This window comes from Oncorhynchus gorbuscha, linkage group LG26 (genome assembly GCF_021184085.1).
Source record: "Oncorhynchus gorbuscha isolate QuinsamMale2020 ecotype Even-year linkage group LG26, OgorEven_v1.0, whole genome shotgun sequence".
Lineage (NCBI taxonomy): Eukaryota > Metazoa > Chordata > Actinopteri > Salmoniformes > Salmonidae > Oncorhynchus > Oncorhynchus gorbuscha.
Window position 1 is genome coordinate 37,848,801 of NC_060198.1, and position 15,885 is coordinate 37,864,685.

The 15,885-nt window shown below is 43.3% G+C and overlaps 1 protein-coding gene across 1 annotated transcript in view; it reads left to right on the forward strand.

Moving 5' to 3' along the window:
* Positions 1–12,983, forward strand: part of LOC124015474 (transmembrane protein 104-like) — a 92,240-nt gene extending 79,257 nt beyond the window's left edge. The window contains exon 10 of the mRNA XM_046330677.1: positions 9,004–12,983. Within this exon, the coding sequence (XP_046186633.1) occupies positions 9,004–9,767 (764 nt within the window). The 3' untranslated portion in view covers positions 9,768–12,983. The remainder of the gene's footprint in view (positions 1–9,003) is intronic.
* The last annotated feature ends 2,902 nt before the right edge of the window (positions 12,984–15,885 follow it).

The window sequence follows — 15,885 nt, forward strand, 5'->3', positions numbered from 1 at the left end:
TCTAGCCAGTCTCCAGATCTCAACCACATAGACAATTCTTGGAGGGAGTTGAAAGTCCATGTTGACCAGCAACAGCTCCAAAACATCACTGCTCTAGAGGAGATCTGCATGGAGGAATGGGCCAAAATACCAGCAACAGTGTGTGAAAACCTTGTGAAGACTTACAGAAAACGTTTGACCTCTGTCATTGCCAACAAAGGGTAACAAAGTATTGAGATTAACTTTTGTTATTGACCAAATACTTATTTTCCACCATAATTTGCAAATAAATTCATTAAAAATCCTACAATGTGATTTTCTGGAATTGTTTTTCTCATTTTGTCTGTCATAGTTGAAGTGTACCTGTGATGCAAATTACAGGCCTCTCATCTTTTTAAGTGGGATAACTTGCACAATTGGTGGCTGACTAAATACTTTTTTTGCCCCACTGTATATATAGAGAAATACACATGGGCAGCTTTTTTCCCTATTTGTTTTTGGGCACCTCTCCTTGATCCTTTTTAGTATTGGTGTTTGGTGTTTCATTTTGTAATGAGACCTTAGTTTTGATAGTGAACACAATTTCTAGGAGGTGATTAGGGGAAAACGTGTAGGATTTCTCTGCTGTGGTGTTGCCTGGGGTCAGTTGTAGCTCAATACCCTGACAACTAAGCCCTTAATCATGACTGTTGACTTCCGTCCCCCTCTCACCTCACTGTGTTGTTGTCATCGCCTCCATTTCCTTGTCTGGGAGGGAGGTGAGGGAGGACTGAGAATGTAAGACACAGTGCTTCTAGAATGTAGTTTTAACTGCAGTCTGGTGTTGTAGTGTACACTCTTTCTCAGGGTTTCATCATTGATCTGCAGGAATACTAGAGGTCAAATGCACAACTTGCTTTGAACATTTTACGTTTGTCTCATTTGAAAGAAATGTCAGACCTGAACAGGATTTGATATTGAAGACGGAAGCAGATGAGAATTTGGTTTATTTATATCTTGTCTGCCTTGTACGTCCATTGCATCACGAGCCAAGCTTTCTATGCTCAATAAATGATTTGATATGGTCAGAAGAAAAAATACATTAATATTCTGCACTCACTGAATGTTTAGTTACTGTTGGATGGGTGTTTTAACTAACCTGGTGCAACCACCCACTGAATTTACATAAACATTTGACTTCTATTAGTTTGTTATACAATTTAAAAAAATGTCAGCAGTAGCACAGAAGAGCTTGTTGGTTTTAAACATTTGCGGTTGAGAAGTTAAGGGGTGGGGGCAGCATCAAGCGGATGTGTTTTCGAGATCCCAGTGTTTGGAGCGTGGCTTAGCTCAGCCTTATGGTAAGGAAGGTAGGTGCATTTTGTTTCTTATCTTTGGCCGAATGTGCAATTTGCAGCGGCATGGCTGAGTGATTGGACTAATTGATGTTTTCGTGAACACTGTAGATAACGTCATGGAGTTGAACTCTGCTCTGCCCGGTGGAGTTGAGCTGCTGTGTGGGGTGTTAAATGGCAGCCCTGCTGCGATACTGCACACCCTGATCGCGGGGCTTGTCTCGAAGTAGCCAGGCTAGCAGGCAATTATCACCAGCTATCACACGCGTTCTCTCCCCCTGCTTCTGATAACCAAGACTATGCCATTATAGGATATCACCAAAAAACATCTGCAGTAAAAGATTCTGCAAACCTCGAAATCGGGCAAAAACTGCCAGAGCTGCTCATTGCCACTGAGACTCAACCAAGTGGTCTCATCATGGAGCACCTGATTTTAAAGGGCAACTCCTCCACTTTTCAAACTCATTTTCATTATCTCCAGCACAATACCAGTGTCTACATATGTGAAAACTGTGCATTTCTATGTTTTATAGAAAAAAATGGTTAAAATGTTTTAAACACTATGAGATTCGTGGTGACGTGGGGAGCAAGGAAATACCCTCCCTCTGGCTCGACACTTGTTGCAGGTTTTAAATCTTACCCTGTCATGAGAGAATGTCCTTTCTTATTGTTTTAACCACAGATCATAGAAACACTGTTTTCACAAATTATGTAAACATTGGTTTGGTGCTGGAGATAATGAAAATGAGTTTGAAAAGTGGTGGAGTTGCCCTTTAATTAATAATGGGATGATTGCTGCAAAGGAGTGCTGCTGGAGTGGGACTTGGATTTTAATCTGTTAGGCAATGGAAGTAGCAAGAGGTCAGTTTGTATACCAGTAGAGATTAATGTTCCTATCTACTGTCAAAGCCTTTGCTAGAATTATATCCCGTATGTCTTTTAATGTCAGAAAGATGAAAGCACATGAAAAGCCCTTGACCTGTCAACTGTTATTATAGACACTTCTTCCCACATCAAGCGCAAAAGCAATGGTACAGGGAGTGTACTACTCACAAAATCAGAACAGTTGTGTGCTTCAAAGCTCCTCACCTGAAGTCATTTTGTGCTCCTTAATGAAGTCAAGGAAACCCGTCACAGGACAGCGACTGAAGAGGAGTCCCTCTTCTACAGATACTGTATTCTACAGTTCTTTGGGGGGTTGAGAGTGCCGGCCAAACTCTTTTGTTTGCTACCACTGGAGATACAACTGTAAGTGCCTCCTCTGGGGGGCGTTTAAGTTGAAACATTCCCCACAAGTCATGGCCATCCCCATTGAAGTGCTATATATCACAGATAGCAGTTATGTGGATGTGATATGTGACTGTTTGACACCTACACAATGCACTCAGTCCCTCCCCGATGCCTTGTGACGAGTGTAACCTGCAGACAGGCGTGAAGAGCAGAGTGTTAATGTAAAAGTCCAGGTAATCACCATATCATCAGAGATATCTCTGCAAAGAAAATGGCTCATCCCATCTGAATTAATTAGTTTTTCACCTGAGTGTCCATCGATGGAGAGGCAAGAAGGAGTGTCCATTGTTGATTGAGGATTACCAGGAGGGTGAAAAGAGTGCTTTAGAGTAGACTCCATCAGGAAGTCAATGACACTGCCCTTTAGAGGGAGGAGAGCAATATGGCCGCAAGAAGGAATGTAAAATGTACCATTTTTAAAAATATTTTTTAAATCATTATGGCGGTTGAAAAATATTTAATTTGCTGTGAATTTATGATGCAATGACTTATTTAATGCTGGCTCTATGCTATTACCAATGGCTTGTAATCTGACTAACTACGTTGGATTTTCTCTACAGACACACTGTCCCCGTGCCTCTAAAGCACTCCTAGTGATCAAAGATTTCCTCCTATTCCTCGCAGTTAGACAGATAAAACATTGAGATTCTCAGCTAAGGCTCCACCAAGTACTATAAAACCCACACATGGTTGCCCTAACTCGTGTAGCATGATCCAGTTGCAAAGGAATGATGAATGAGTACATTATCAAAATGTACTTTGTTCTACTAGTGTCCAGTTCTTTCATCTTATCAATTATCATTCTCTTTCAAAGATAAGAGGAGTTAGTTCAGTGCCTTAAGTAAGACAAATGAGGCCTTGTCTTTAATGAGCACTAAAGCATGATAGTCGGGATCAGAGCCATAGAGAAATTATCTGTCACTCCATCTCCTCTGCCATAGAGAAAATTCTCTCACTCCATCTCCTCTGCCATAGGAGAGAAATTCTCTCACTCCATCTCCTCTGCCATAGGAGAGAAATTCTCTGTCACTCCATCTCCTCTGCCATAGGAGAGAAATTCTCTGTCACTCCATCTCCTCTGCCATAGGAGAGAAACTTTAGGACAGAACTACAGTAGAAGGGTCAACTATGCTTTTTTACAGATCATTGTTTACCTTTGAACCTCACTTGTTCTCTATCACAGATGTGTGTTTGTCAAGCAGCTGCCAAAGTAATTATTTAAGTTGTGACCTGGCTATGGCTTCCCGATCTATAACCCAGAAGGTTGCACCAGTTATTTGGGTGGGTTCCATTCAGCCGCTCCGGTATACCTGCTCAAAATGGAGCCAGGTCAAAGATTGCTGCCAATGTCATTCCACTCTAATACCATGTGATACATCTTGACCTGAAAGTCATGGTTTAAAAAAATATATTTCCCCCAAACTCTCCCTGCCCTTCACACTGTCTGATCAGCCTGTGTAGATACCCGCGGAGCCGCTATGCCTTTTTGCCATTCACTATCAATTTGAGGCGCGATGCAGAGCCTTCTTGTCCCAACCTTAGCCTGTGCCGCCGTACGGTAGGAAAAGAGCAAAGTTTTCTATCAGCTTGTTAAAGCGTGGCCCTTCCCTCATAAAGGAGCCAGTCACTGACGGTGTCGCCAGGGGTTTTACAGTTCAAACCCTGCCGAGAGGAGTGCGCTGGGCTCCGGCATCAGAGGCAGATACATCAAGATGAAGAAGACTGTACATAAATACCAGTGCCATTTTCCTCCAGGCTTCCATGGGCCTCACCGAGGGGATAAGAGGGGAGTGTGATGAATCACTGTGCTTGTTGCACCACGACAACCTAACATTTCAGCCTTGCTGGCAGAGAAAAGACCTGTTGTTCTGGTGAAGGTTAAGCATCTGTACACTAGGTGTGCGTGGCGTCCCGTCCTATAAGACTCTTAATTAAACGCCCTCCGCCCATGTTCCTTCCTGTATAGTCTGTTACCGTTAATGTCAGGGAATAGAGGAGAAGCGTCTCCCGCTGTCCATCCTCTGTCATGACCAGCGGGACGGCTCCTTTTGATGGCTGTTTCACACACAGCGGATGTACATTAGTTCTCGGGTGGGAGAGAGAGGGAGAGTACAGCAGGCAGACTGTCATACAGCACATTGTGTTCCATGCCTGAAGTGAGAGGGACAGCTGATAACCACCCCCACTGACAGTCTCTCATGTCCAGTCAGATGAAGATACAAAGAAAACGTCACTACAATACATAGTGTATTCTCAGAGTCCCAATGTGGCTCATGTTAGCACATTGAGTGTTGACCTCATCTGCATAGTTTTTCCATATGTTTTGATGTGATGTCTTTGGGGATTATACTTGTTGTGAAGGTGTTATTTGCCGATGTCCTTGAGTGCTGGTCCACTGCCCACTGTCCCATTCTCTACATAGACTGTGTTAAAACAGGATTCTGCTCTGGCTGCTTCTCCTGTCCTGAGCCAATGTTGACAATGGATGTAGGCCAGGTATCCTTTAAATCTTGACTATCTGAGCTGAAATCCTCAACAGGTAGGACTTTGGCCACTGCTGGGCATCTTTATCTCAGTGTCCACCCCAAACTAAGTCCACATAAAGCACAAGGAAAAACATGTTTTTAAGAGTATCTTGTCCTATTTTAAGATGAATAAGTAATCACATTAGTCAAAATAAGATGTTTGTATTTAGCCTGTTAGTTAACAACTCTTGACTTATTTCTGCTTGTTCTCTCCAAAGGCATAATCCCACTACTTGTTAGCTATCCTACTACCTCTGTCATTGGTCGTTTTTCCCCCATCCCCTCCTCGGAACATTTTGTCCTTGTAATTGGAGTGAATCATTTCATCCCCCTGACATACATTAAAGTGCCACGGCAGAAGTACACAGTACCTGATTAATAGGGGCAGATTAAAACTCCACGTTCCCAGCCCCTTTCCCCCTTGCTAGCTCTGGAATATTTCACCTGTGCCCTGAAGAGTGTAAAAAACAAACATTGAAGGATTGGAGCAGAGGACTCCACTCCTGTCCCGACCTCACCTGATGCTAGTGAGAGACCTTGAAGGAGGATGAGGCTGCCGGTGGCACCCCTCTCCCACGTCTCCTCCCTATACCCCCTCCCACCGCCCCAGTAGCTGCAGATGAATTGGTAATCCGCTGGCCCCTCACTCAGGCCCTATCTAAAGAGCCAATCCATCCTCCCCCCTGACACTGATGGGTTGCCTCTCCTGGCAATTGGGCCCAGATAGATTCTGAGATATTGCCGGTAAGTACAAAAGAGCTTTGGCTCTAGTCTAACCTGCATAGCTACGCAGGGCTGTGTGGGTGTGTTTTGAAGTGGGGTCCTAGTGGTATGGTGTAGTGGGGTGAGTAGTGAAGCAATGTGCGTTCTGAACGTCACCCCGTGTGAGTGTGATGAAAGCTGAGGAGTGGGCCGTGGAGTGCGTCTGTGACTGATTCCCAGTTTAATGGCCTGATTTGGATTTGGGAAGGTGAGGGGATGGATTAGGGGGGGGGGCAGGCATGACTCTGAGCCTTTAATAAGACTGGCATCCATGCCTAAAGCTCTCATATAGTAACGCAAAGCCCAACCGCCACAGAGGCAGTCGCACCAATCGATTTGGGGATGGCCTTTGCGCAAACAGTAGGAGGTGGAGACGCTGACGCCTTTTGTACCACCCAGCCTCCAACCTCTGCTGACTTTAGGTTGGATGAACTGAGAGTCAGAGAGCCTTCACACACTGAATATAATCAATAGCATTCCTATAGGCTGTAGTCTTTGCCTGCGGGATAGTTTCTGGATCAGGCAACTGGAAGGCAATATCTCAGTATTATCCTCATGAGGCATAAAGCCTCCTGCCCTTTGATGGGGGGGGGGGGGGGGTTAGGTCATATTGTTTCTGCAGTCAGCTGACTGATGCTGGCTTGTGTTTCTACCTGGATGGCCATGCTCAGGCATTAGCAGCATGGAGGACAGAGGAGGAAGCTGAGTTATGTGTCCGTCCTGGCCAGCTCAGCATTCTTCCCACAGCCCATTAGGGCCTAAACGATCTTGCCTTGTCAACATTAATCGCTTTCAGATTAGCAATGGTAGAAGGCTTGTCCTTTAAAAGGTATTTTTAAAAACAGTGGTGCTATAATGAAAGGTAGGGGTGGATTAGGGGAGGGCTACATAAAGGGATCATTCCAGAGGTTTGGCCCTAATCTGACCTCTGGGATGTTGCAATATCTGGACCCATCAAAAGCATTCAGGGATTAAGCGGTGTGTAGCTTTGCCTAGTTGGCATGCACCGGATCACAATTTGGCATCAGAAATATGCAATAATGTGAACCCGGTGACCCGAAGTCGAATGTCCCAAAAAATTATATGTATTATCTGTATCCTTAAATGCCTCCATGTCATTTCTTTACTCGGCCAATCCTATTACTGTTGTCATGAGATGATGTAGGTGTATTATAGATTTGGCCAATATTTAGCTTACAATTTAATTCACTTTTTACATTAAATATTTTACTTTACTCTGAGGATTTTTGTGTTTTAGTTTGCATGCAACCAAGTAGAATATGGGTTTGATTTGGTCTAAAGGAAATTTGAGCTTTATTTTACCGTAACAGCTTCCCTTTCAACTCTCCTAGTAGATAGCCTCATGCAGTTTAAATCAAGGCTCCCTTGAGGCTATCTCAGTCCCTCTGTGGGAGCTGATTTGACCTTTTTTGAAATGTCGTACACACCAATCAAATGTATTTCTATAGCCCTTCTTACATCAGCTGATATCTCAAAGTGCTGTACAGAAACCCAGCCTAAAACCCCAAACAGCAAGCAATGCAGGTGTAGAAGCACGGTAGCTAGGGAAAAACTCCCTAGAAAAGTTATGAGGGGTGGCCTGTCCTCTTCTGGATGTGCCGGGTGGAGATTATAACAGAACATGGCCAAGGTGTTCAAATGTTCATAAATGACCAGCATGGTCAAATAATAATAATCACAGTAGTGCAGCAAGTCGGCACCTCAGGAGTAAATGTCAGTTGGCTTTTCATAGCCGATCATTAAGAGTATCTCTACCGCTCCTGCTATCTCCAGAGAGTTGAAAACAGCAAGTCTGGGACAGGTAGCACATTCGGTGAACAGGTCAGTGTTCCATAGCCGCAGGCAGAACAGTTGAAACTGGAGCAGCAGTACGGCCAGGTGGACTGGGGACAGCAAGGAGTCCTCATGCCAGGTAGACCTGAGGTATGGTCCTCCGAGAGAGAGAAAGAGAGAATTAGAGAGAACATACTTAAATTCACACAGGACACCGGATAAGACAGGAGAAGTACTCCAGATATAACAGACTGATACTAGCCCCCGACACAAACTACTGCAGCATAAATAATGGAGACAGGAGGGGTCAGGAGACACTGTTGTCCTTTCGATGATACCCCCAGACAGGGCCAAACAGGCAGGATATAACCCCACCCACTTTGCCAAAGCACAGCCCCCACACCACTAGAGGGATATCTTCAACCACCAACTTACCATCCTGAGACAAGGCCGAGTATAGCCCACAAAGATCTCCGCCACGGCACAACCCAAGGGAGGGGGCTCCAACCCAGACAGGAAGATCACGTCAGGTACGTGACGCTCCCCTCCTAGGGACGGCATGGAAGAGCCAGTAAGCCAGTGACTCAGCCCCTGTAATAGGGTTAGAGGCAGAGAATCCCAGTGGAGAGAGGGGAACCGGCCAGGCAGAGACAGCAAGGGCGGTTCGTAGTTCCGGGGCCTTTCCATTCACCTTCACACTCCTGGGCCAGACTACACTCAATCATATGACCCACTGAAGAGATGAGTCTTCAGTAAAGACTTAACGGTTGAGACCGAGTCTGCGTCTCTCACATGGGTAGGCAGACCATTCCATAAAAATGGAGCTCTATAGGAGAAAGCCCTGCCTCCAGCTGTTTGCTTAGAAATTCTAGGGACAATTAGGAGGCCTGCGTCTTGTGACCGTAGCGTACCTGTAGGTAGGTACGGCAGGACCAAATTGGAAAGATGGGTAGGAGCAAGCCCATGTAATGCTTTGTAGGTTAGCAGTAAAACCTTGAAATTAGCCCTTGCCTTGACAGGAAGCCAGTGTAGGGAGGCTAGCACTGGAGTAATATGATCAAATTTTGGGGTTCTAGTCAGGATTCTAGCAGCCGTATTTAGCACTAAATTAAGTTTATTAACAAAGTAAGTAACAAAAGCATGGATACATTTTTCTGCATCATTTTTGGACAAAGTTTCATATTTTTGTAATGTTACGTAGATGGAAAAAAGCTGTCCTTGAAACAGTCTTAATATGTTCACACACACACTACTTGTTTGTTTTGGTGTTGTTACATCACTTAACTCCAGTACCCGCTGTTTTTCTGTGTGTCTTTCAGCATTCACCATGATGATTATCCTGGCTCTGATCCGTATTGGTAAAGGCCGGGGCGAAGGCCACCCCCGTATGGCCCAGATCTCGGGGGTTCCAAACCTGTTTGGAGTGTGTGTCTACTCCTTCATGTGCCAGCACTCTCTGCCCTCCCTGGTGACGCCCATCTCTGATAAGAGGCGTGTGGGTACCCTGGTGGTGTGTGACTATGTCCTCATCCTTGGCTTCTACGGCCTGCTCTCCTTCACAGCCATCTTCTGCTTCGACAGCTCGCTGCTACACGACATGTACACCCTCAACTTCACTGACAACTGTGACGTGCTGGACATCCCCGCTTTGCGCTACTTCCTGGGCCTCTTCCCCGTCTTCACCATCAGCACCAACTTCCCCATCATCGCAGTCACGCTGCGCAACAACTGGAAGACCCTCTTCCACCGTGACGGGGGCACCTACCCCTGGGTGGTTGACCGCATCGTCTTCCCCCTCATCACCCTGGTACCGCCCATCATCGTGGCCTTCTGCACCCACAACCTGGAGTCCCTGGTGGGCATCACGGGCGCCTACGCTGGCACGGGCATCCAGTACATCATTCCCGCCCTACTGGTGTACTACGGCCGGCGCCACCTGGTGCCTATGCTGGGCACGGACGAGGTCAACAAGCACCGGTCCCCGTTCCGCCACACCTTCTGGGTGTGGTTCGTAGTGGTGTGGGCTACCTTCTGCCTCATGTTTGTCACAGCCAACATCATCCTGGAGGACACCAAGAAATGAGGACACGGACTGACTGTGAAAGACCGGTTTCTCTGTGTGGGTGTCTTGTATTTCTACATTCTCTCTACCTGAGGCCTTCCAGAACAGTACAGGTTGGACGATGTGCCTTTTTTATGCTGCTCTTGTAGCATGGGAACCCTTTTAATTACAGCGGTAATCAGCAGCTGAAACCATTATAAAGTGTCCTCCCCACCCCTGTGTCAGTACAAAGGATGGGACTGGAGACATGTAACCATTATAAAGTGTCCTCCCCACCCCTGTGTCAGTAAAAAGGATGGGACTGGAGAAATGTAACCATTATAAAGTGTCCTCCCCACCCCTGTGTGTCCAAACCTGTTTGGAGTGTGTGTCTACTCCTTCATGTGCCAGCACTCTCTGCCCTCCCTGGTGACACCCATCTCTGATAAGAGGCATGTGGGTACCCATCCAAAGGATGGGACTGTAGAAATGTAACCATTATCAAATTCATAGACCGAGCTATGCATGTAAGGACTAGCCATCCATGATATCAAAATGATAGTTTTAACAATGTTTTAAAGCTATATAGTGTTTATTTACATTTACTTTGTTTACAAACAGTTCCTGTTTCGGTAAAAAGCTTGAGGTTGGGGCTGGAGATGTAAACCATTATGAAATTCATAGATCAAGCTATGCATACAAGGACCAGCATTCCATGATTTCACAATTATAATTTTAAACATGTTTTTAGGCTATATAGTGTTTATTTACATGTACTTTGTTTACAACATTGGAGTACAACAAGCTTATATTATAGGTACTGATCAGTTTTGAGAGTTGAACTAAGCGGATGAGGCATTTATTTAAGTTATATTCTTCAAGAATCAATGAGCACATACATTTATTAATTATATCAACTGCAGATCACCCCTTTTAAGAGTAATCTATACCATTTGTGGAAAGGGACCAAATATCTCGTGATTGTATGAAAGCTGCTACCGTATGTAGGAACACAAGGAAGAGGACCTTGTTCACTCTGTTCCAGTGTCCCTCTGTAGAAAAATACAAGCTGAACAATCGGACTGTATTAGCAAGGCATTACACTACAACAGCACTGTTTTTAAGCATATACAAAGAGCTGGTCAACTTGTTCCAAATGCCTAATTTTAAATCCAAAATAACTGAAGGAAGGATAGAGCAGGGAGGTGTCAGTGTTCCTCTGGACCTTCAGAAACAGTGCGGCTAAAGACAGAATATGCTGAAACTATGGAGAGAGGATGGAGAGTGGAGGAAAAATAGAACCTGACAACTAACTCAACGCTCCTGTTCCTAATGGCAATGCAGAGAGACTTTAATGTGGCTTTAAAATGAACTTGGGATGGTGAAAAAAGCAAGCTAAATGAATCTGTTTTAATCAGTTTATTATGGCTGGTATTTCTACATTCCTCACTGGTGGCTCTGCCTCAGTTCTCCTTGTCTTCCCTGTGAACAATGAACCTTTGTCCATGACAGATCCCTGACTGATGGGCCTGATGACAGAGCTCCGTCTCTGGTCATCAGGAGACCGATCTTGAGTTCAAACTGTACACAAACCACCCTCATGTTTTACTGTTCACCACCAAATCATCAGCCCTTCATCAACTCCATGTCAGCACCCGACTGCTCTCTGTTGAACTTTGACCCCAGATAGTTATCAATGGACACAGGAAGGTTTATGTTGGCTACATCACCAGGAGCCAACTGGTACAGTGTCTACTGTGCCACACAAAGACACCTCTGCAGTAGTCCCAGTATATCTCTTTTTGCAATCACTGTTGGTTAAGGTCTTGTAAGTAAGCATTACACGGTAAAGTCTACACTTGTTGTATTCGGCGCATATGGCAAATAAAGTTTGATTTGATTTTAACCATCTGTCTCGTGCTCGCTCGTAACGAGAACTTCTCAGCTGGCTGATTTGTCGTCAGCTCCTTACTTGAGGTTTTATTAGAGTTTCCTGGTAGCTCAGTTTGATCGACTAATTAGATTTTACTTCCAGACATGTGGGAACATCCTCTTCACCCCGAGCTCTGCTCATGCTAATGTCCACATTATACGCTTCTGTCTCCTCATTGTCATGTCCTCTGGTTCTATATATCTATATATATATCTCTGCTCTATAGAATATATATTATGTCCCATTATAGTCATCAAGTTTGGAGCCCAACTACAGGAGTCATACCTTTGTGAAGCAGTATTGTTGTTGGGGAATGTAAATCATGTTTTGTGGTGTAGGGTTCCATATTACATGGTCACATTTAGAATAGTGGTTCTCTTTTACTATGTAAGTGCTAAAGTAATAGCTAAAGTGTATCGTTAGCTGGCTGTCATGAGCACACTGCTGGTCAAAAAGGGAAATACTTATTGCCATTCATGGTTTGCACCTGCAACATTGCACAAGTTTGCACATAATTGCCTTGGGTTTGACCTTTTGTGTGTTTTACGTAGACTTTTGCAAATGGTTTGAAGATGTTGTAAGGGTTGATAACTATGGTAGTTATCTAACAGTCTTCAATGGTATTCTTAACCCATCAATATATACAGCTTGACACTATTTAAAATGCATTAGACTAATAGTCATGCATTGTAGCATATTGATGGCTGTACAGTATTGTTGAGGACTATTGAATAAGAGGCCTCTGCATGTTGTTGGTATTGTGTGTGTTAGGACAGAAAAAGAGTGCTGACTATTTCTGTAACACTGCTTCTCTCAATCTTGGGTTCCTTCTCTTCAATCTTGTGTTCCTTCTGGTAATTATTGTCAACATTACATTTCTGCATGCAGCTCCTTCCAAAATTCAGTAGTCAGTTGTTCCTTTAAGCCTCCAGATTGTGATGGATAGTTACTCCTCTTCTTATTTTTCCTCGTCTTCTTTTCAATACAAATGTGCAATATGCTTTGAACTGGGTTGGGGAAGTAAGATTTCAAGTGAATATTGACTGTTTCTGAGAGTGTTTGTCTGTGTGTGTATTCTTCTGTGTCAGTGTATGTGTCACTTTGAAAAGATTTTAAATGCGTGTGTCTGACTCTTCTTTGGAGTTGTGAAATGTGCCTTTTTCCCGGGGTTATTGTTTCCATTCATTTGTTGACTGCTGTTTTTCCACGTTTTTGCACGTTTTTGTTTTAAGCAGCCTGTCAGATAAGATCTGCATGTAAGCCAGTTAAATGAACTGACAACCAATGTCTCCTCAAAATAAACTGGGATATCCTTGTCTTCTAAAGTGTGGGTTTGCCTCGTCTTTGTGACTTTGAGACAGTTCTGTGATAATTAAAGAGATATAGAACATTTTAATAGTGGAATGATAGTTTTTCACAATATTTTGTGTTTTTTTCTTATTGGCCAACAAAAGATGGACTGGCTCTTGTCAAATGAATTCTGAGTGTTTTTTATGCTTTTTGAGGGTGTTTAGGTTTCGCACATTTATAAAACAAATGCACTATGCATTATGTGGGTTGAATGCTGTAACACAGAATAAAACGATGAATAAAAGTCCCATGACGGTAGACTGCCCCTTACTACATATAATCTTTTAACCGTCATTTATTCACATTACTTTAATAAAATATTTCAGTCGTGTATATTACATTAGTTCTATTTCATGACTTTATTCCGTCATCTCATCTATATAGAGCTGCTATCTGACAAAATCACTAATTTGAGTGATTCTTCAAAGTAAATAAGGTACTTTTAGGGCTCCCGAGTGGCGCAGCGATCTAGGGCACTGTATCTCAGTGCTAGGGGGCGTCATTACAGACCCTGGTTCGATTTCAGTCTGTATCACAACCTGCTGTGATTGGGAGTCCCATAGGGCAGCACACAATTTGCACAGCGTCGTTAGGGTTTGGCCAGGGTAGGCTGTCATTGTAAATAAAAATGTGTTAACTGACTTGCCTAGTTAAATACATTTTATCATTCCTGATACCAATACAAATTTTGTCACGTGCCAAATACAACAGGTGTAGACCTTACAGTGAAATGGGCTTACTTACAAGCCCTTAACCAACAATGCCGTTTTGAGAAAAATACCTTAAAAAAAGAAATACAAGTAACAACAAGGGGGTACCGGTACAGAGTCGATGTGCGGGGGCACCATTTAGTCAAGGTAATTGAGGTAATATATACATGTGGGTAGTTATTAAAGTGACTTATGCATAGATAATAACAGAGAGTAGCAGCTTCACTTAGATCATGTATTTTCAGGGAGAGATACCTCACGCAACTGCTCTCTATCACGTGTTTTTCTGTCTCCTCTTCTCTCCCTCTCGGTGTATGCCCCACACAGACTGGACAAGTAGGCATGCAATGGATTATGGTCATTGTAGTTAATTACCATGTTTTCTGCGCTAAACTACGTAGAATATTGGCCTGTTGGAAACTACAACTCCCTACTACCTTACATTGCACAGTTTGGCTTGATCTGATTTATATCTAGAGAAATTGCTGTAAGAAAATGCCCATTGAGCTCACAGAAAAAACTAAATGGAATTCAATAATTAAACCAAGGTCAGTCAATGAGTTGTTTAAAAATGGAAAGATAACGGAAATGTTGGTTAATTGCTCAGCACTGTCTAATTGACTGGAGCCAGCAAATCTCTTGTCAATTTGACCATAGACCAGTAAATTTGACAAGAGATTTGCTGGCTATAGTCAATTTGACAAGATATTTGCTGGCAATCGTCAATTTGACAAGAGATTTGCTGGCTATAGTCAATTTGACAAGATATTTGTTGGCAATCGTCAATTTGACAAGAGATTTGCTGGCTATAGTCAATTTGACAAGAGATTTGCTGGCTATAGTCAATTTGACAAGAGATTTGCTGGCTATAGTCAACTTGACAAGACATTTGCTGGCCTCAGTCAATCTGACAAGAGATTTGCTGTCTCCAGTCAATTTGACAAGAGATTTGCTGTCTCCAGTCAATTTGACAACAAAATCTGCTGGCTATAGTCAATTTGACAATGTGATTTGCTGTCTCCAGTCAATTTGACAAGAGATTTGCTGGCTATAGTCAAATTGACAACGAGATTTGCTGGCAATCGTCAATTTGACAAGAGATTTGCTGGCTATAGTCAATTTGACAAGAGATTTGCTGGCTATAGTCAATTTGACAAGAGATTTGCTGGCCTCAGTCAATCTGACAAGAGATTTGCTGGTTATAGTCAATTTGACAATGAGATTTGCTGTCTCCAGTCAATTTGACAAGAGATTTGCTGTCTCCAGTCAATTTGACAACGAGATTTGCTGTCTCCAGTCAATTTGACATGAGATTTGCTGTCTCCAGTCAATTTGACAAGAGATTTGCTGGCTATAGTCAATTTGACAACGAGATTTGCTGTCTCCAGTCAATTTGACAAGAGATTTGCTGTCTATAGTCAATTTGACAAGAGATTTGCTGGCCTCAGTCAATTTGACAACGAGATTTGCTGGCTCCAGTCAATTTGACAATGAGATTTGCTGTCTCCAGTCAATTTGACAACGAGATTTGCTGTCTCCAGTCAATTTGACAAGATATTTGCTGGCTATAGTCAATTTGACAAGAGATTTGCTGGCCTCAGTCAATTTGACAAGAGATTTGCTGGCCTCAGTCAATTTGACAAGAGATTTGCTGGCTATAGTCAATTTGACAATGAGATTTGCTGTCTCCAGTCAATTTGAGAATGAGTTTTGCTGTCTCCAGTCAATTTGACAAGAGATTTGCTGTCTCCAGTCAATTTGCTGTCTCCAGTCAATTTGACAAGAGATTTGCTGTCTCCACCAGTCAATTTGACAACGAGATTTGCTGTCCCAGTCAATTTGACAAGAGATTTGCTGGCTCCAGTCAATTTGACAACGAGATTTGCTGTCTCCAGTCAATTTGACAAGATATTTGCAAGTCAATTTGACAAGATTTGCTGTCTCCAGTCAATTTGACAAGAGATTTGCTGACAACGAGATCTCCCAGTCAATTTGACAATGAGATTTGCTGGCTCCCAGTCAATTTGACAAGAGATTTGCTGGCTATAGTCAATTTGACAACGAGATTTGCTGTCTCCAGTCAATTTGACAACGAGATTTGCTGGCTCCAATTTTACAGTCAATTTGACAAGAGATTTGCGAGATTTGCTGTCTCCAGTCAATTTGA